General features: G+C 66.2%; 9 protein-coding genes across 9 annotated transcripts; 5 read left to right on the forward strand and 4 right to left on the reverse strand.

Moving 5' to 3' along the window:
- The first annotated feature begins 386 nt into the window (after positions 1–386).
- Positions 387–1430, forward strand: V1510DRAFT_413405 (polymerase/histidinol phosphatase-like protein). Its single transcript, XM_066933227.1, has one exon. The coding sequence runs from the start codon at positions 494–496 to the stop codon at positions 1394–1396; it is 903 nt and encodes a 300-aa protein (XP_066790374.1). The 5' UTR covers positions 387–493; the 3' UTR covers positions 1397–1430.
- On the reverse strand, positions 1003–4529 carry V1510DRAFT_413409 (P-loop containing nucleoside triphosphate hydrolase protein). The gene is made up of 8 exons (XM_066933228.1): positions 4282–4529; positions 4194–4238; positions 4132–4152; positions 3860–3988; positions 3626–3751; positions 2904–2996; positions 2714–2869; positions 1003–2682 (listed from the first exon to the last, which is right to left on the reverse strand). The coding sequence occupies exons 1-8, from the start codon at positions 4307–4309 to the stop codon at positions 1436–1438; spliced, it is 1845 nt and encodes a 614-aa protein (XP_066790375.1). The 5' UTR covers positions 4310–4529; the 3' UTR covers positions 1003–1435.
- Positions 4388–10212, forward strand: V1510DRAFT_315273 (sister chromatid cohesion C-terminus-domain-containing protein). Its single transcript, XM_066930760.1, has 9 exons — positions 4388–4681; positions 4923–5085; positions 5118–5248; positions 5281–6800; positions 6831–7046; positions 7078–8469; positions 8502–9094; positions 9127–9262; positions 9294–10212. The coding sequence occupies exons 1-9, from the start codon at positions 4558–4560 to the stop codon at positions 10140–10142; spliced, it is 5124 nt and encodes a 1707-aa protein (XP_066790376.1). The 5' UTR covers positions 4388–4557; the 3' UTR covers positions 10143–10212.
- On the reverse strand, positions 10185–10987 carry V1510DRAFT_315223 (uncharacterized protein). Its single transcript, XM_066930759.1, has 2 exons — positions 10719–10987; positions 10185–10688 (listed from the first exon to the last, which is right to left on the reverse strand). The coding sequence occupies exons 1-2, from the start codon at positions 10977–10979 to the stop codon at positions 10227–10229; spliced, it is 723 nt and encodes a 240-aa protein (XP_066790377.1). The 5' UTR covers positions 10980–10987; the 3' UTR covers positions 10185–10226.
- Positions 10988–11176: 189 nt separating this feature from the next.
- Positions 11177–12674, forward strand: V1510DRAFT_413419 (G protein-coupled glucose receptor regulating Gpa2-domain-containing protein). The gene has a single exon (XM_066933229.1). The coding sequence runs from the start codon at positions 11198–11200 to the stop codon at positions 12650–12652; it is 1455 nt and encodes a 484-aa protein (XP_066790378.1). The 5' UTR covers positions 11177–11197; the 3' UTR covers positions 12653–12674.
- Positions 12437–13557, reverse strand: V1510DRAFT_413421 (uncharacterized protein). Its single transcript, XM_066933230.1, has one exon. The coding sequence runs from the start codon at positions 13548–13550 to the stop codon at positions 12657–12659; it is 894 nt and encodes a 297-aa protein (XP_066790379.1). The 5' UTR covers positions 13551–13557; the 3' UTR covers positions 12437–12656.
- Positions 13558–14527: 970 nt separating this feature from the next.
- Positions 14528–15616, forward strand: V1510DRAFT_425383 (RNA polymerase II-associated; the record flags this gene model as incomplete). Its single annotated transcript, XM_066935131.1, has 1 exon — positions 14528–15616. The coding sequence occupies one exon, from the start codon at positions 14528–14530 to the stop codon at positions 15614–15616; it is 1089 nt and encodes a 362-aa protein (XP_066790380.1).
- Positions 15599–17683, reverse strand: V1510DRAFT_413428 (S-adenosyl-L-methionine-dependent methyltransferase). Its single transcript, XM_066933231.1, has 2 exons — positions 17433–17683; positions 15599–16810 (listed from the first exon to the last, which is right to left on the reverse strand). Exons 1-2 carry the CDS (start codon positions 17604–17606, stop codon positions 15635–15637), a joined length of 1350 nt encoding a protein of 449 aa, XP_066790381.1. The 5' UTR covers positions 17607–17683; the 3' UTR covers positions 15599–15634.
- Positions 17684–18014: 331 nt separating this feature from the next.
- V1510DRAFT_354387 (kinase-like domain-containing protein) lies at positions 18015–19060 on the forward strand (the record flags this gene model as incomplete). Its single annotated transcript, XM_066930887.1, has 3 exons — positions 18015–18262; positions 18293–18707; positions 18737–19060. Coding segments are annotated over 3 exons (987 nt in total), but the record flags the coding sequence as incomplete, so codon positions are not given.
- Between the last annotated feature and the right edge of the window lie 32 nt (positions 19061–19092).

The following is a 19092-nucleotide window of genomic DNA, read 5'->3' on the forward strand; positions in this document are numbered from 1 at the left end:
CCTCGCGGATGCCGATCCCTGGCGGCGGCGGCGGCGATCGTGATGCCATTGTGCCGGTTCACCAGCCTCAGCGTATTTGCACGGCCACACTCCTGTTTCACATGTATGCAGCCCAATTTGGTTGTAATTTCCAGTCCGGGCATGCACAGTTTTGCCGGATCTTATCTTACTACAACCAGCGATTAGACTGCGTCCGTGAGCGGTCCCTGGCCCAAGTCAACCGGCGATCGGGCGCGCGGCCTGCACGGGGTTGCGCAGGCTCGCCTAGCAAGGCACAGAGACAGCCCGCGCAGAGCGCGCGCAGCGCGCTGCTGTCGCAGCGCGCTGCAAGTGTGACCGGCTCAATTGTCGGTGCGGCTGCAGCCCGGGCGTGCCGGTGCGCGTCGCAGGGGGCCCGGCCTGCGACCGAGCCGTCCGACCGTTGCATATAGTCACGTGAGTCTGCACGTGATACGTGCGGCGCCTTTGCGCTCCGGCGCCGACACCGACCCTCATGCATTCACACCACTCGCACTCTGGCGACTACGTCGCCCACGCGGCCGACACGCTACCGGCAATCGTCGCCGCCGCCAAGACTCGCGGCTTCACCACGTATTGTCTGACCGAGCACATCCCGCGAGAGACCGTCAAGGATCTCTATCCTGAGGAATCTCACCTCGATGTAGCCGCGCTTGAAGACACTTTTGCACGATACTACAAGCATGCTCGTGCCATTCAGGCCGAGTATGCGGAGTCGGGCATGCAGCTGCTCGTCGGCTTTGAAGCCGACTACATCCGCCCGACGTACGCCGAGCTACTGCGGAATCTCCGGGAAAAGTATGCGTTCGACATGTTCGTCGGCTCTATCCACCACGTCGCCGAGATCCCGATCGATTACGACCAGGCCCAGTGGGATCTTGCTGCACAGACCTGCGGTGGAATTGTCGGTCTGTTCGAGGCCTACTTTGATGAGCAGTATGCAATGCTCACCGAGCTGCAGCCGCCGGTTGTCGGGCACTTTGACCTGATCCGATTGTTTGCGACAACACATTCCACCACACCGCTTGCCACATGGCCGTCCGTGCTCGCCAAGGCTGAGCGCAACATCCGCTACATTGCTTCTTACGGCGGTCTGGTCGAAATTAACTCGGCCGCAGTCCGCAAGGGATGGGCCGAACCGTATCCGCGTCGCGACGTGTGCGATCTCGTCATTGCCAACGGTGGGCGCTTTGCGCTTTCCGACGACAGCCACTCGATTGCTCAGGTTGGCCTCAACTATCACAAAAGCCTCGACCATGTGCTCTCTTTAGGCTTGGCTGAAATCCACTACCTGGCGCTCGACAAGGGCGCCACTGTGGTGCGCGCCATCTCCGTCGCCGATCTCGCACGTAGCCCTTTCTGGGCCGACGCCGCCTAGCTGTAAATACCAATGTACCATATGTGCCTATCTACATTGCTATTCCAGCAGTTCCTCGATCACGCCCGTAGCCACGGTCGCTCCGTCCTGGCGTAGCACTATCCGTCCGAGATCGCGGTTGGCCGTAAACAGCTCGGCCGGAAACGCGTGTTCCGTTTCGAGCACAATCTCCGCACTTTGGCCCGAGACCAGGTGTCGCGGCTTGCTCTTTTTGACGCCGCCCTTGCCGAGCACCGCCACAAGCTTCGAGAGTTTAGCCGGCTCGGTCGTGCGGCCACGGTGCAGCAGCACCGTCGAGCCCTTAAGCAGCGGCCGAGCAAGCTCAAACACGAGCACTTTGGCGCGTAGTCTCCGCGTGCGCGGCACGGGCGCCTCGGGCGCGCACACAATGTCGCCATTGCGGACATGCGCCGCGTCGATCTGCGCCAGCTGAACCACGACGTTCTCGCCAGCGACCGCCCACTTGCGGTCGCTGTCGTCGACGGCAATCGACTTGACCACGGCAAGCTCGCCGCTGGGCACAACCATCACGGACTCGTTGGCCTGCATCGTGCCCGCACTCAGCCGGCCGGCCACAGTCACGCCCGACGTGGACGCCTTCATCACGTCCGAGACGCTCATACGCAGCGGCGCGCTCAGATCGCGCGGCACGCCGCGGAGCGCCTCCAGCTCCTCCGACAGCGAACCACCAGTGTACCACGACAGGTCCGGCCGGTCCGAGCGCTTGACGATGTTGTCGCCCTCGATGCCCGAGCACGGCACGTACAGCACCTGGTCGTCGGCGAAACCGATCGTCGGCAGGTACGCGGACATCAGCTCGCGGATCTCGGCGAAACGGGACTGGCTCCAGCCGACGTTGTCAAGTTTGTTGACGGCCACCAGCAGCTTTTGTAGGCCGAGACTACGGGCCAGCACCGTGTGCTCTTTGGTCTGGCCGCCTTGCAGAAAACCAGACTCGAATGCGTTGGTCGAAGCGTCAATGACCAGTACCGCGTAGTCGGCCTCGGACGCACCCGCGATCATGTTGGGCACAAAGTCCTTGTGGCCCGGCGCATCGAGGATCGTGAAAGTCGTCTTGGGCGTCTCGAACGTGAACGAGCCCACGTCGATGGTCACGCCGCGCTGGCGCTCCTCCTCGGACTGGTCGAGCACCCACGCGAACGCAAACGACGCCTTGCCGATCGACGCCGCCTCTTTGCGGTTCTTCTGCATGGCCCGGCTATTGACCGCGCCAATGTCGTTCAGGAACCGGCCCATGAGCGTGCTCTTGCCAGCGTCCACATGGCCTGGAGTCAGTGGAATCCAGACGACACGTACCGATCACGACAAAGTTCACGCTAGGCTTCGGTGGTGTCTGCGTGGCCAGCGAAACCACGTCCAGTGTCCGCTTGGGGGCGCTCGCCAGCGACAGCTTGCCCAAGTCGCGTGCGACCTCGTCCTCCTTCGGTCCGCGCTTCACAGTCTTGCCGGAGGCTGTCGTCAGCGCGCGCACAGGGATGCCACCTACCATTCGGGTTGTTGTCGCCGCGCTGTGCGCTCAGCACAATGTCATCTGGACTAGGCTCCGAAAAGCCCTTCACGATATCTGGCACATTGGCGCCTGTAATCGGCAAACAATACACCGGCCGGTTAGCCACTTGCGTCCACACGCCGTCGTCGACCACGCCTCTCCTTTGTTTTCCGGCAAGCGACGCTGCAAACGGCGAGGGCACGCCCTGTACAAAGCTGGGTGCTGGCGCCGGCGGCGGTGTAGCTGTGGCCGATGCGGCGGGTGCGTGCGACGGCTCGTCGCGCGGCGCGATTGGCGACGCGATCGACGGCGCCGCGGCCGCAGCCGCGGCCCCACCGGTCTGCGGGCGCTTCGCGTCGGCGGCCGCGGCCGACAGCCGGCGCTTGAGCGGCGACAAACCCCCGGCGCCCTTGGTCGGCGTCGGCGGCGACGCCGCCGCGTCCGGCGCACCGGCCGGCGATCCCGCCGCCGCGCCGCCTGTAGACGCCCCGGCCGCATCGGCCCTCAGGGCCGCGCGCCGGCGAGCCAGCTCGGCCAGCTTGGACGATTTGGCCGACATGGCGCCCAGTGTTCTGCCGCGTTCTGTGGTGTGGACTCGTGTAACGCGAGCACCTCGGCTCAGCCGACAGCGAGTCCGGACTGGGTCCGCAAGGCGTGGACTCGATTCGCGTTGTCTGCGATTCGGAAAACAAAGGGGCGCCGACAGACGTCCGGCTTACCTTTGGCCGCGGCCGTCTGAGGCTGCGCAGAGGCTGCCTTGGCTGGGGTCTTTGCCGGCTTGGTCGCTTGCTTCGCGGCCGGCGCTGGCTTGCCCACGGCTTTGATCGCAGGCTTTTTGTACTTATCTGCGCCGTCAGCACGTTTGCCGATGGTGCGCAGAAGGATGGGTGTCCGGAAGAGACGCAAAAGCGCGGTCACGTCCCGTCCCAACTAGCGCCCGCCAGCCAACATACCCTCTAGGATCTTGACGGACTTGGCCACGTCGTAGTACGAGTCCCAGACCACGTCGCGCACGACCGAGTCCGGGACGCCGAGGCTGGCCGTGCGTTGCTTGACCGCGGCCACAGCCGCGTCCAGCTGGGCTGCGACTTGTCAGTCCTACCAAACATCTTCAAACGCGGCCCCTGTTTCAGCCGGCGCCCGCGCCCGTGCGCCGCAGCGCCAGCCGCTCGCTGCCGATCGCTGCCGTTCGCGGCCGCCGTCGGCCGGTCTACCGGCTACATACCCTGGTCCTCCGCGCTCAGCTCTGTAGGGGACGTCAGATCGGCCGCCGCAGGCGCCACCTACCCTCATCCTCGCCGTAGTCGGCATTCTCGTCGTAGAAATCGTCGTCTGACCAATTAGCCCGGTCTTGCGGCCTGCCGCTGCTACCCACCGTCAAAGTCGTACTTCTGGCGCGACATGGTGGAGTGCTCTTCGTGTGCCGGCCGCTAGCTGGGAATCGGCTGGGCAGAGTTGTCGGCAGATTTGCGCTGGGCACTTGCGGCCGTTACCTGGCCTCGCCGGTTCCAAACAAGGCAACACCACAGAAAACGTCGCGCGTTGTTTGGTAGCCGGCGCACCCAGGCATGAAATAGCATCGACGGACGACCACGGCCAGGCGATGATCTAGCGAGCTTCCACCGGCCGGGTTTCAGCACACTGTCGACAGATGGAGTACCGTCACCCTCACCAGCCGTCGGGCACGCCGGGCGCTCCTGTGCCCGAGCAAGTTCCGGAGCGCCTGGAGGACGCGCTCCAGTACACGGCGTTCTACTCGGTTCCGCCGGTGTCGGGTGAGTGTGCGCGCAATGCGCGTGCGATCTGGAGCGGATGGCGACGCGGCGGGGACCGCGGCCGACGGGCGCCGGTGTTGCGGTCGCGATCCGCCGGCGCGCATCTCAGCCGTCCACGCCGGGACCTGGGACAGGCGGCCGCTGGCTACGGTCGTGGTCGCTCTGGACGCGTTCTGCAGCATCGTCACTCCACGCCGGGCCGCACGCGCTGCGCTTGCGTGATGCATGAGCTGACCGTCAGTCCTTCCCCAGATTCTGTCCGGCCCTGAGCTGGTTCCTCAGGTGGCTTCGTTCCAGCTGCCGGAGCAAGACGGTCGGCCGGCAATCTATGATGGCGTGTCGTCTGATCGCGCGGCGGCGGCGCCGTTCACCCAGTATCTCTCGTCCATCAGCAACAGTGCCATGTAAGTGCCCGTGCGGAACGCGCTGACTCCAGCACGTACCAGCTGCCGGTCGAGCTCAGCAACCTGCCGTCGAGCGGCGTTGATATGGCCTCCCAGATTCGCCAGCTGAATCTTTCGCCCATGGCGGAGGAGGTGTTGCTCAGCGTGAGCCCGTCGTTTTCGCGTAAGTACTGGCCAAGTCCGCGTTGACGCCAGTCATACCCACGGCCCCACCTCCGCCGAGGAAACAGCGAGGGCTGTCGCGCGCAAATCAAATGGCCCCGCCGGTGTCGGGCCCGTTGCCGGTCTCTGTACCGCCGCAGGTGCTCATGCAGCCCGCGGGCGACAGCACGGGCTCGATGGCTAGCATGCCGGGGCCAATGGCTACACCGCCACGTCCTACCGGATACCCGATGGGAACCCCGGGGCAGCCGCTGTACTCGGACGTGACCATGTCGCCTAGCTTTGCCAACACGTCGGCCACGATGGCGAACACGTCCTTAGACACGACAATCGTGCCGTCGCCGCTGCGGTCGTCGCCGCCCAAGGGCGAGTACGTGCTGCAATACGGACACCTCGGAGCAGGGGCTGACCCGATTCTGTCTGCGCCAACCGTGCCTGCTCCTCCCGGCGGCCGGTCAAACTCGGGCACGGCCAGTCCACGCAAACGCAAGATCAAGGACGACGAAGACGCGTACCCGAAACTCGAAGACCCAAAGAAAAAAGGCAGACTGGCGGTCACGCAGCTGCAGAACATGATCGAGGCCATCATTGAAGCCGACGACGCGCTCGCCCAGGACACATCGGGCGCTGGGCCAGATCAGTCGAGCGCGATCTGGCTGGCGCAGACGCACATGGACCGCGAGCCCTCGGTAGCCAATGACATTCTGATCCGGCTCGACGGCGCGCTCCTTCGCGCTGAGACGCTCGGTGTTTACGGCGAGATCGACATTGATGAGCTCACGCGTATCCAGAAAGTCGTCTGCCGCAACATCACGCGCGGCAACAGCATCGATTGGAAATCGGCATTGGAAGACATAGACTCGCTCGACGAAGCCACGGTGCTGGTCGACAACTCGTTGAAGGCCTGCAAGGTGATCCTGCGGACCATGCTCGGCGGCCGCGAGGAGAAACAGATCTGCTCTGAAGACACTATCGCCGAGCTCGTCGAGTTTCTCAACTCGATTGTCGACGGCTACGTGCTGCCGTTGGCCAATACGCTTGCCATGAACCAGTACCGGCACTTTCTCGACCGCAAGAAGATTTTGGTGGGCATTCTCCACGAAGCTACGCGCACAGTATGGACCCTGAGTCAGCTGGTGGCCAAGGAGGACATGAACGAAAACGTGATCACTCGGCTCGAGTACATGTCCATCAAGATCATTTTTCTCGAGAACGCGACGAAAGAAAAGGACTCCATGTTTGGCGTAGTCAACGTGGAGAACTTGCGGGTGGCTATCATGGACCTGATCTCGCAGATCTTCAGCACGTACCCCGACCAGCGAACGTTCGTGATCGACGAGATCTTGACGTCGCTCGAAACGCTGCCGGTGAACCGTCTGGACGCTCGCCAGTTCAAGCTGGTCGGTGGTGGCAACATCCAACTGGTGTCAGCTCTTATTCTGAGGCTGGTCCAGACCGCGGCCACGCTCGATACCCGGACGCTGCAAGTCTCGTCCAGTCTGCACAACACTGCGCCGGACGACCCTTCTGTAGAGCTGCAGCGTCGGGAAGAGGTAGGTCACCGTGAGGATTTGCTGACTCAGTTCGTCGCGACGTCCCTGCAGTGCAACTCCGAGGCAGCAAAGTGTGCCGCAGACGTGGTCAACTTCCTGATCGACCGCGCGATGAAGTCCACAAAGTCAGGCGAGGCCCCGTACCGGGCCCTGCTCGACCTTTTCGCCGAGGACTTCATAGCCGTGCTGGAGTCGCCGCAGTGGCCGGCCGCAGAGCTGCTTCTCCGCCGGCTGACGATGAGCATGGTAAGTGTGTACGGAAAGCTCTCTGACGCAGATCTCGCTGGCCGACGGCGACAAGAATAGCGCGCATGTGACGTCGATGGCCCTGGATATTCTGGGCACGGTCGGTGCCAAGCTCTGCGCGCTCAAGAAGCAGGCGTCGCCGCTGCCAGATCTGAGCATGCTCTCGACGACGGCCGATCTCAAAGCATTCAACGACGCCAGCAACGAGATCCTAGCGTACCTGCGCAAGGCCAAAAGCGCAGACGCCGCGGTCAAGTCGGCGTACGGTTACTTTCTGTCCGAGTGGGTGTCAATTGTCAACAACCTGTCGACGTCGGAGCCGACAGCGACGTCGGAGGAGGTCCGCAACATCATCAAGCAGCTAATGTGGAGCATTCTGGACGAGTCGTGGATCTCCAAAAATGAAGTCTCGGACGACAACTACGCGACGACTATAGCCGTGTACTCACAGATCCTGCTGTCACTGCCCCTGCTCAAGACGTACGACCGGTTGCTAGCAGAGGTGTTGCGGTCGCTGGATCACTCGCGCATCAACTCACGCAGCAAGGCTCTGAGAGTGCTCAATATCATTCTCGCGCGCGACCCGGAGGTGCTGGCGAACCCGTCCGTGATGGCGTCCGTGGGCGCACGCCTGCGTGATAGCTCGGCGCTTGTTCGCGACGCGGCTGTCGACGTCGTCGGCAAATACGTGCTCGTACGGCCGGAGTTCATCGAGACGTTCTACCCGCTTCTGTGCGAGCGGTCAGGCGACACGGGTCCTGGCGTACGTAAACGCGTACTCAAGCTGCTGAAGGACATTTACATGTTCCCGTCCGCGAACCAGACGATCCGGGCCGAGATCGCGGACCGGTTCCTCAAGCGGCTGGAGGACGAGGAGGAGAGCATCATCGCGCTCTCGAAGAAGACGCTCGAGGAGATCTGGATCCAGCCGCTGATGCTGTCGGTTGGGTCTGGCAGCGACGAGCTGCAAACGAACGCGGAGATCGACGTCCGGTTGCGGGTGATGCTCGAGACGCGTCGCAAGGGCGAGAAGACGGCCAAGATGATGCTCGTGTTCCTCCAGGACATGTTCGACGAGCGCGAAAGCCCTGTGCCGGCGCCGTTTGTGAACGCTGCGCGGATGATTGTCGAGCGGCTGCTGGACTACATCGTCAACAGGCAGGACGACGAGGAGGACTCGCTGCAGGATCTGCTCGGCATGCTCTCGATTTTTGCGGTCGTGCATCCACGGCTGTTTACGCCCGAGCAGCTGGTGGCCCTGCAGAGCTATTTCCAGGACGACAGGGCCAAGGAGGACCTTTCTGTGTACTACCTGTTGCTGATCTTCCGGAACGTCCTGCCGCTGAGCAACATCATCAACACCAAGTACCTGACGGAGATGCAGCAATCGCTGCTCAAGATGCTGAGCAAGATGAACCTGCGGGTAAGTCGTCGCGGGCGCCGGGCTAACTCCAGGAACTGTCGGAGGGCATGCCGTGTCTATGGGAGGTCAGTGCGATGCTCAAGGACACGCGACGGCTGGCGGTGACGGCGACGTCGTGTCTGAAGGCGATCACGCCCTACATTGTCAAGATCGTGAAGAACGTCGCCCTGACGATCGATGCCAAGCTGATCCGGCTGCTTCACCTGCTCGGGAACTTCGGCCGGTTCTGTGAGCTGGACGAGTACGTGGGCATGTTTCGGACAATTGTCAAGGGCATCGGGCTGCAGAACTCCAAGACGACGACAGACGTGCTGGTCGGGACGCTGCTGCTGTTTGCGGATGCCAAGCTCTCGCCGGCGATCCGGCGGATTGCGGTGCGGAACCTGGGCATCATCGCGATATCGCATCCGCACGTGTTTGTGGCCGAGGGCGTGCTCAAGGTGCTGGACGACGTGATGAAGGGCAAGGATCAAGAACTGAAGGACACGTTCGTGAAGGTGCTCAACGAGTTCCTGACGAGCGAACAAGAAAAGGCGGACAAGGCGTCGAAGGAAAAGGTGGACGAAAAGGACGGAGTGGACATTGGAGTGCTGCAGGGCAACACGCGGATCTTCGTCAACGACGGGTGGGTGGCGCGCGGCGCAGAGCTGACAGCAGCGTGTGCACATCGCTGGTGCAGCGGCACCTAATGGCGATCATAGACATTACTCTCCGGTCAGAGGATGACTACGCGTTTGCGGCGATCCTGCTCCTCGACCGGATCGTGCGGCAGGGCTTTGCGAACCCGCGGAACGTAAGTGGCGGCGCGGACGGGCTGACGGCAGTGCGTGCCGGCGATCATCGCGCTGGAGACGTCGGACGTGAAGGCGATCCGGATGCTGGCGCACGAGCTGCACAAGCGGCTGCACGCCAAGCACGAGTCGCTGATCGAGGGCTGCTACGTGGACGGCGTGAAGCGCACGGTGCAGTACCGACGCGCGGTGGGCGGGCTCGAGCGGTCGATGATGGCCAACAGCCTGTCGCTGATGTACTCGGTCATCAAAGGCAACCGGATGTCGCGGCGCAAGTTCCTGCAGGCGCTGGTGCGGTCGCTGGACTTCGACCTGCTCAAGATGCGCAAGAGTGCGGCGTTTGCGCAGCTGCTGGCACGGCACCTCGAGTACGTGGCGTTCGTCGTGCAAAGCTTCTCGTCGCTCGACTACGGCGTGACCGAGGAGGTCTACATTGTCGTGCACAGCCTGGACCGTATCCTCAACGGCACCGGCGTGTCGATACTGTTTTTTCTAACCGAGTGGCAGGCCGCGGCCGGCGCCCGGCCGGAGCTCGCTGCGGCCGAGGCCAACGACGCGGCCGTGCTCGTCGACAGCGCCGGCGACGTGCGGCTGTCGCTGCGCGAGCTGGCCATGTGCAGCGCGGTCATGTACATGGTGTACGTGCTGCAGGCGCACCTTAAGCGGCTCTACGCGCTCAACGAGCAGACGTGCAAGACGTTCCAGCCGAGCAAGCTGCCGAAAGACACCAAGTCGGCTTCGCGGGTGGCCAACGTGCCGCCGCAGCTCGACCCTGGCCAGTACCCGTGGACACACGCCGGCTTCGATGCGGCGGTGCCCAACCAACACCTGCTCGCGGTCGTGCGCGAGTTCTTGAGCGCGACCGACGCGGCCATGATCTAGGAGTGTACGATACGCACCTGCGCGGCAGGCCTGTAATTATTAGCTGTACATTTAGCGTGTGATGAGAATACCACGGTTACGACTCTACATGGCCGGGCCAAGCGCGACGAGCGAGAAAGAGAGGTTGAGGGCGCCGGACTCAGCCGACTGGGCCTGCTCGATGAAGGCTTGCACGTGGGCGACGGCCTTGGCCGAGAGCACGTCCTCGTCGGCGGCGAGCTGGTCGAGGACGATGGGACCGGCGCGACGGCCGTCGAGCTCGAGAAGCGCGCCAGCGGCGTTCTTGACGAACGCGACGTAGTGCAGGTCGACGTCGGCGCCGGCGTCGGGCGCGGCGGTGTCGCCGCGCTGCGCCACAGCGGCGTGCTTGGTCTCGAGTGGCGCGTATGCCTCGAGGAAGGCGGCGCGGGCGGCGGTGGAGGGCGCGGCGCGGAGGGCCGTTGCCATGGCAACGAGATCGCTCCCTGCCGCCGCGGTCGTCAGCGCGGCCGAGTTGAGACACGAGTGCAGGAGCGCGTACGTGCCGCACGCGTTGCGGATCGTTTGCTGGCGTCAGCGTGGCCGGCAGGCGCGCACCTTCACCCAGAGCACGTCGTCGCCGGCGGGCTCGTACGGCGGCACGCCGGCGTCCGCGCGCAGGCGGTACGCCTCGTACGCGTCCGTGACGGGAAAGACGAGCAGGAGCGCGAGCGTCGGGCGCGGCACGAACGCGAGCAGGTCCGGGTCGGTGAGCGAGTAGACGTCGTGGAACTCGAGGTCGGGCGCGACACCGAGCGCGTGGGCGAGGTCCGACAGGACCTCGGGGTTGGATTCGAGCGGGACAAAGGCCTTGGGCATGGTTGGTGGCGCTGGCGGCGGAGCGCGGCGCGGGATAGGGCGGCATTACCCGGCGTCCCGCGCCGCTGGGTCGCGCCACGGGCCTGGCGCGACGCGGCACTAGCGCGTGCCCGTGCGGCAGCCGATATGCGAGATCGCGATCTGACAGCTGGTGACGTTTCCCGATGTGGACGTCCCCTTCGGGCAATGCCGCATACGTCCACGCCGCTCGGGTTCCGATGATCCCAACGACGGGCATGACAAATATATACTCCCGTCTCGCCCAACGTCGCCCCATAACCATGAGCGACAAGCTGGGCCTGCACCGGCCGACGCCGCAGGCCGCCCAGGAGGCGGCGTTCACGCCGTCGACAATTCGGTGGTTCCAGATCATGAGTCTGGTCTCGTCCGTGGTCAACCTGCTCATCGTCGCGGTGACCCTGTGGATATATGCGCTCATGCCGAACCGCACGTTTCGGCGCCACCTGCTCATCCTGCTGACCGCGGCCTCGGCCTCGCGCTCGGTACTGCTGGTGGCCTACGCCGCCCGCATGCTGGCCGTGCACAAGACAATTGACGGCATGAGCGTGGCCGCCTGCCGCACCATCGGCTGGCTGCTCTCGTTCTCGTTCGAGGCCGAGGACATCGGCACGCTCGCCGTCGCCCTACACACAGCCATGCTCGTCCTCTCGCCCGAGCAGTACCGCCAGGACCGCTGGTACGGCGGCCTGTTCCGCTTCCGTGGCGTCGTGTACGTTGTCTGGATCGCCGTGCCGATCCTGGTCTCGTCCCTGGCCTTTGTCGACGCCGGCGGCCACATCCCCAAGTTCCACACGGCCGAGTACGGCCGGCACGCGGGCTACGAGGACTCCATCATCATGTGCTACCTGCCCGTCCAGCCGATCTGGTACCGGCTCGCGCTCTCGTGGGTCCCGCGCTTGCTCGTCTTTCTCATCATCACGCTGCTGTACATCTACGTCTACTTCTACGTGCGCCGGCTCAGCCGCCGCTCCAGCCGCGAGATCGTCGAGGCCGGCCGCGAGACCTGGGACACGATCGTGCTGCCGCCCGAGCCCGGCCACAAGCCCAAGGACACTGTCCACGACGAAGTCATCGACACCACCGACGTCGTCCGGGTCGTGCCCTTGGACGTGGTCTCGAGCACGCGCCGGCTGCACTTCCGCAAGCGCTTCATCTTTGTGTACCCGATCGTGTACCTGGCGCTGCTGATCCCGGCCCTGCTCTCGCAGATCATTCTCTACCTCGGCGGCTATATGATCCACGCCCGCATCGGCATCAACGTCTCGGCCATCTTGGCCATCTGCCTCTCCGGATCGATATACTCGGCCGCGTTTCTGGTCATCGAGCGGCCGCCGCCGTCGCGCCAGGCGCGCGAGCACGAACGGCAGGCGCGCGAGGCGCGCGAGGCGCGGGCGGCTCTGGAAAAGCCCGCCCGCCGCTGTGGCTGGGTCGGCCGCACCGCCACAGCCCTCTTCACCCGCCCACGCACGCCCTTCAGCGCCCCAGACCGCGCAAAGACGTTCAGCCCCGAGGGCTCGGCCGAGCCGCGCCGCGAGAGCACCCGCGCCGCCACCGGCCAGCCCATCGAGTGGTGGGAGCGGCTCGAAGAGCTCGAGTCGGACGACCTCGACGAGATACATTACAAGTCCACCCGGCACTCGCATACTAATTAGACAATCAAGAGTCTTCTGTCAACCGCGCGTAGTACACGGCAAAGCCGTGCTGTAGCTGGCCAGTAAGCAGGTCCGCCGGCACGTTGTAGAGCGCAAACCCGGCGTCCAAGGCCTCGCTCAGGAACGCCTCGACAACGTCGTGCGTGCGCAGCTGCATCGCCAGCACGACGTGCGTCGACGGCGACGCCAGCCGCCGCAGCGTGCGCACGAGCGGCTCGACGAGAAAGTCGTTGTAGACCGTGTCGGCGGCGACGACGACGTCCCATGGCCCGAACGCGGCCGCGTCGCTGTCGCCGGGCGCCTCCCAGTCGAGCTCGACGGCCTCGACGCGGACACCGTCGGTGCCACCACCTCCGACCGTGTCGGACACGTACGCGGGCGCGCCGATGGCGTTCTGCAGCTGCTCGAGCACGGCCGCCAGGTTCCGCCGCAGCAGCGGCAGCAGCACGCCCACGTCCGTGGCCACGTACGTGCCGCCACGGCTGCCAAGCGCCAACAGCCCGCCCAGCACGCCTGCGCTGCCGGCACCGAGCTCGATGATGCGCTGGCCCGGCCGCCGCAGCAGGTCCGCCAGCGCGGTCCCGGGCGTCAGCAGCCACTCGCCCAGCAGCGGCGACACTGTCCATAGCACGGCGCCGGTCGTCGATCCCTTTGGCGCATTGAGCAGGTCGAGCGACTGCGCGACCTCGAGCTCGATGGCGGTCGCGGCGGCCGGTCGCCGGCGCGTCCGCGTCGTCCGGCCCCACGCGGCGTCCACCGCCACCGTCACCGCCACCGTTCGCGTCCGCGCGACGTAGCCCAGGTTGGTGCGCTCTGGCGGCGCGCGGCTCGTGTACAGCTCGTACACGTGCTCCGCGACGTCGTCCGCCGTGACCGGCACCAGCAGCTCCTCGGCCATGCGGGCCACAACGGGCGGAGGCGGCCTAGGGCCCGCCGTCACGTGCCTCGTGCGCCGCACGCGATGCGGCTCGCAGCTCCCGTCCCGCGCGCCCTGCTGATCGCTTCAGATCTCCAGGGGCGCGGCCGGCGATCGTCGCTCGGGCGCACATAGCCGCTGGCCGGGCACCTGGAGTGTGTGTCGCGAGCCTCCGGCGGCGCCGTCGAGTGTAGCCGCTCTAGGAAGCGAGGGTAGCGGCTCCAGGCAGACAGTGCCGGCTGCAGAACCCGTCCCGACGGGTGCCGCCGAGCCCGGTGCACCGCCACAGCGGAACTCCGGCGGCGACTCCGTCGAGGGTGGCTGTCCTGCGACCAGATCATATAGCCGCAGGTACCCGCCCCACGTACACCCTCGCCCTCGTCGGGCCCGCGACTGCTGTGGCGGTGCACCCCGCAGGCCGCCCCGCGGCTCTATCGAGTGACCTGCCCGGCGGGGCCCGGCGGGGACGCGCGCACCCCCGAGATCGCTGCAGCATATGCGCCGATGTCCGTGCGCAGAGACGCATGACTCAGTCGCGGCTATATACATGCTTCCGACGCATTTGTCCGGTAGCACAAGACAAACCGGCGTCGTGTCGGCCCCTGCAATTCATGCGGCCGGCCGCTCCGCTCGTCCGGTCGCACAAGACACGCGGCGCAGGCGGGCCGGCGGCGATCCGTCGACGAAGCGTCGGCAACTGATCCCGGGCATATAGCCGCATGCGGCCGCCGGGGCCCCCAGGCCGCACTCGTCGGAGCCGAGTCTGTGACGGCTGGCTCCAGCGGCGACCCGTCGGCGCGCTGCGGCGGCTGCTCGTTGCCGGCCAGCTTCCCCGGCGTCGCCAGAGGCTGCCCGGCCGCGAGCCGCATGCACTTACCCGGCCTGCGTCGGTACCCGCGCCCGCGGGTATGGGCGACCCGAAAAAAATCACCGCAGCGATCACCGCAAGCATCACCATCATGTCGCGGGCGGTCAGACAGGACTACATCGCGCGGGTGCGGTACCAGAACAAGCTGCCGCCGCCGCCATGCCCGCCCAAGCTGCTGGAGATCGGCACGCCAATCAAGTCGTACGCGTCCGCGGCGTTTCTGTCTTCGCTGGTGCAGGAGCAGCCGCTCAACGTCGACATCGACACGGAGCTGGGCATGCCGCTCGACCTGACGATCGTGCCGGGCGTGTTTGACAACGGCGACGACAGCCGGCTGTTCCCGGACCGCAACCCCGCGCCGATGCACCCCAAGGACCGCGCGCTGCTGCGGGACCCGGCGTCGCTGGGCGGGGTGTCGCGGTCGCAGCCGGGCGTGTCGTTCCTGCGGCGGACCGAGTACATCGCGAGCGAGCACCGGGCGACGCGGGCGACGGGCGCGCCGCGGCGCACGGCCGCGGCCGCGATCGAGGTCGACGAGCCGCAGCACCAGATCGACGCCGTCGAGGAGACGTTTGCGCAGGCCGAGCGCGACGTGGCCGGCCTGCGCCACCCGACCAAGAAGCACCTGACCGTGGCCGAGTCCTGGGAGGCGCTGCCCGACGTCGAGATCTTCGACCTCAACCACCTGCTCGTGAAGATGACGGGCGCGTCCGGCAAGGGCAAGGACGCGGCGGACGCGCGCTACGACGTGGCCGTGCTGCGGCCCGTGGCCACCGGCGCCGACGACTGGGTCTCGTTCTTCCTGCCGGACGAGGACACGGCCGCGCGGTACAAGGACGTGCTGGCGCGGTCCGCGGCCGCAGACGCCGCCGCGCCGGCCGACGACGCCGTCTACCGCTTCGCCCACGTGCGCGACTACGACATGGACTACCACGTCGGCGAGTCCAACGAGTTTTTTGTGTCGTTCGACGACGCCACGCGCGCGGCCTACTTTGCGCCCATCTCTGCCCGGTCCGTGCTCAAGCGCCGCCGCGTCGTCAAGGCCGACGTCCGGCGGCCGGCGCCGGACGTGGCCACGGACGTGGCCGCCATCGAGATCGCGTTCCGCGAGCTCTCGGGCGAGGAACGCGTCGAGCGCGACAGCCTGCGCCAGCAGTTTGGCTACGTCGTGCCCGAGTGATGTATCTAGCTATGTACACTACTCCACCTGGCCGCCGAAGCCGACGGGCGCCGTGCGCCCGCTCGGCAGCAGCGCGAGCGCCTTGTACGTCTTGCCCATGGCCCCGCCGGCCTTCTCGGTCAGTCGCAGGTACGCCTGCTCGACGCGCCGCACGCCGGCCTCGTCCGCGGCCGCCTCGGCCAGCATCGTGGCGCGTGCGCCGATGCCCATCGCGTGCAGGAAGTCGCCCTGGTCGACCGGCCCGTACGCGGCCACGCCGGCCGCCTCGGCCACCTCCGCCAGCGCGCCAAAGTCCACGTCCGCCGAGAGGTCGGCCAGGCCGGGCTCCTCGAACGGCGACACGATCCGGTGCGCCTTGATCCCGCGCAGCGTGTCCACCGGGATCGTCGCCGTGCCGTAGTCGACCACCAGCGCCGCGCCGCCGCCCGCCATCAACCCGCAGATCTGCTTGCACGCCGCCCACGCCTCCGGACAGATCTCCACCTTGGACCCCACCGGCAGCTTGCGGTACCGCTCCGACGACGCCGGCATGACCATGGCGCTCGGCGTGGCGTGCGGCGGCAGCGTCAGGTGGAACTTGGGCGCAGCCGGCAGCCCGCTCTGGCCGGGCAGCGACAGCGTCGACTCCTTGGGCGCCGCCGAGAAGTCCACCTGCAGCTCGCGCCACCCCTTGGCCGTCCGCTCGAACTGATGGATCGGCAGCGCGTCGAAGAACTCGTGCGCGACCACGAACGCCGGGCCGCCCTCGGTCGGCACGTCCTCCAGCACTTCGGCCCAAAACACGTCCAGCCCGCCCGCTGTCCGGCCCCGGTACCCCTTCTCGGTCTTCTCGAGCTCGCCCTCGCACAGCAGCGCGTGCTGTGCCGCCCGCAGCGTCGGGCTGGCCTCCACCATGTGCACGCTTGCGATGGCCGCGTGGAACGGCGCAAAACTCCGCGCCGCCCGCAGGAGATCGTTCATCAGCGTTCCTCGGCCGGGCCCCAGCTCGACCAGCCGGATCTGCTTCGCCGACCCTTGCGCCATCCACTCGGCCAGCACCCACACGCCCACCAGCTCGCCAAACATCTGCGAGATCTCGGGCGACGTGATAAAGTCGCCCCGCGCACCCAGCGGGTCCTTGTTGATGTAGTAACCGGCCGTAGGGTTGGTCAGGCATTGCCGCATGTACTGTGCCAGCGAGATCGGGCCCGTGGTCTGTCGTCAGCACTGCCGGCGGCTATATGAGTTGCGGCTGTATGCGGCTATATGCCCTGCTCGGGGGCAGCCACCCTCGACGGAGTCAGCTGGCGGCTCACTGTGGCAGTGCACGAGCTCTGGCGGCAACTCGTCGAGGGTAGGTCCTGCGGGCGGCGGCTATATGCTCTGCCCGAAGGGCAGCCACCTCGACGGAGTCGCCGCCGGAGGCTCACTGTGGCAGTGCACGAGCCTCCGGCGGCGACTCCGTCGAGGGTAGGCCCTGCGGGCAGCGGTCGTATGCGGCTACATGATCTGCCCGAAGACCAGCCGCCCTGGACGGGGTCGTCGGTGAATTTTCATATAGCCGCATATAGCCGCACGACCCTCCGGCGACCCCGTCATGCCTGCACTCTTCGCCGGATGCCACCGCCCACAGGCCTGCTCCCGGAGGGCTCGCCGGCGGAGGCCTGAGAGACAATTGGGCCGCGTGCTAGGGCACTCAAAGCCGCCGCAGAGACATATAGCCGCATATAGCCGCCGGTCCGCGCGTCGCCTGTCGCGTGTCCGCAGACCCTCTGTGACAGACTCCAGTGCAGCCGCGTGACAGATCAGCCGCGGCAGCCAAAGCAGCCGTACGTACCTTGATCGCCTCGGCCAGAATGTCGCCGAGCGTCTGAGCCTTGCGATTGTTGGAGATCAGCAGGTTCGAGTTGCACCGCACCCATGTTGGCCGGTACACGGCGCGGCCGTTTCGGAGAGCTGGCCGGGCGGCCCCGGCCACGAGCCGGTGTTGCAGCTGTGGCAGCAATCGCATGGTCGTGATGTGTAGCGGTGGTGGTCGCTAAGTACAAAACTTGCACTTTAACTCTCGGCACCCATCGACGCCATGGACGCCAAACGCAGCCGATCGCGATGGGACGACGACGAGGAGGACGCGCTGGCGGCCGAGCAGCGGCGGCTGGCCAAGGAGCGCAAGCGGCAGGCGCGCGCTGACAAGAAAAAAGCGCGCGTCGAGCCCGAAGCGCCGGCGGCGCCGGTGCGGTCGGCGGCCGAGATCGCGCGCGATCGCATCTACGGCCCGGCGAGCTCGGCGAGCGCAGCGGGCGTGGCCGGCTCGACCGGGCCCGGGACTGCTGCGCTCGCGGGTGGTACCGCCGGCGCCGACGCCGTCCCCGAATGGCCGATCTTGCCCGGCGGCCTGGCGCTGATCGACCGCGGCGCGCTCGGCGCGTGCCGGTCGGTCGAGCACTACGACCGGCTCAACGAGATCGAAGAGGGCTCATATGGCGTCGTGTTTCGCGCGCGCGACACGCAGACCGGCGACGTCGTGGCCGTCAAGAAGCTCAAGTTCGACCGCGCACAGCGCGGGTTTCCCATCACATCGCTGCGCGAGATCGCCACACTCAAGGCGATCCGGCACGATCACGTCGTGGCGCTGCGCGAGATCGTCGTCGGCCACTCGCCGAGCCAGTAAGTCGCTGCGCGGACGTGCTGACGCAGAATCTACATCGTCATGGACTTTGTCGAACACGACCTCAAGACGCTCATGGGCGACATGCGCGAGCCGTTCCTGCAGTCCGAGGTCAAGACGCTGCTGCTGCAGCTGCTGTCGGCGACCGCGCACATGCACGAGCGGTGGATCCTGCACCGCGACCTCAAGACGTCGAATTTGCTCATGAACAACCGCGGCCAGATCAAGGTCGCCGACTTCGGTCTGGCTCGCTACTTCACCGAGCCGCTGCCGCCGCTGACGCAGCTCGTTGTCACGCTCTGGTACCGTGCGCCGGAGCTGCTGCTCGGCGCCCGCGAGTACTCGACCGCCGTGGACATGTGGTCCATCGGGTGCATCTTTGGCGAGCTCCTGACCAACAAGCCGCTGCTCGAGGGCAAGTCCGAGATCGACCAGATTGCCAAGGTACGTGCGCCCGCGGCTGTCCTGACCAGATCTTCGCGCTCATAGGGTTCCCGTCCAAGGCCGACTACCCCGGCTTCGCGGCCCTGCCGAACGCTGCCTCGGTCTCGACCCCGACCAACCAGCGCTACACGGGCTCGGCCGTGCGCACCACGTTCCCGCTGCTCACGGCCGCCGGCGCCGACCTGCTCGGCCGGCTACTGCACTGGGACCCGGCCAAACGCATTTCTGCGCGCGCCGCGCTCGCCCATCCCTACTTCTCCGAGGACCCGCGGCCCAAGGCGGCCGACATGTTTCCGACGTTCCCGTCGCGCAACACCGAGGACCGGCGCGCGCGCGCCAGCCCGCGGGCGCCGGTGGCCGCCCATGGCCGTGCGCGTGCTGCCAC

Source organism: Dipodascopsis tothii (assembly GCF_038497935.1).
Source record: "Dipodascopsis tothii strain CBS 759.85 unplaced genomic scaffold V1510scaffold_7, whole genome shotgun sequence".
Lineage (NCBI taxonomy): Eukaryota > Fungi > Ascomycota > Lipomycetes > Lipomycetales > Lipomycetaceae > Neoaidaea > Neoaidaea tothii.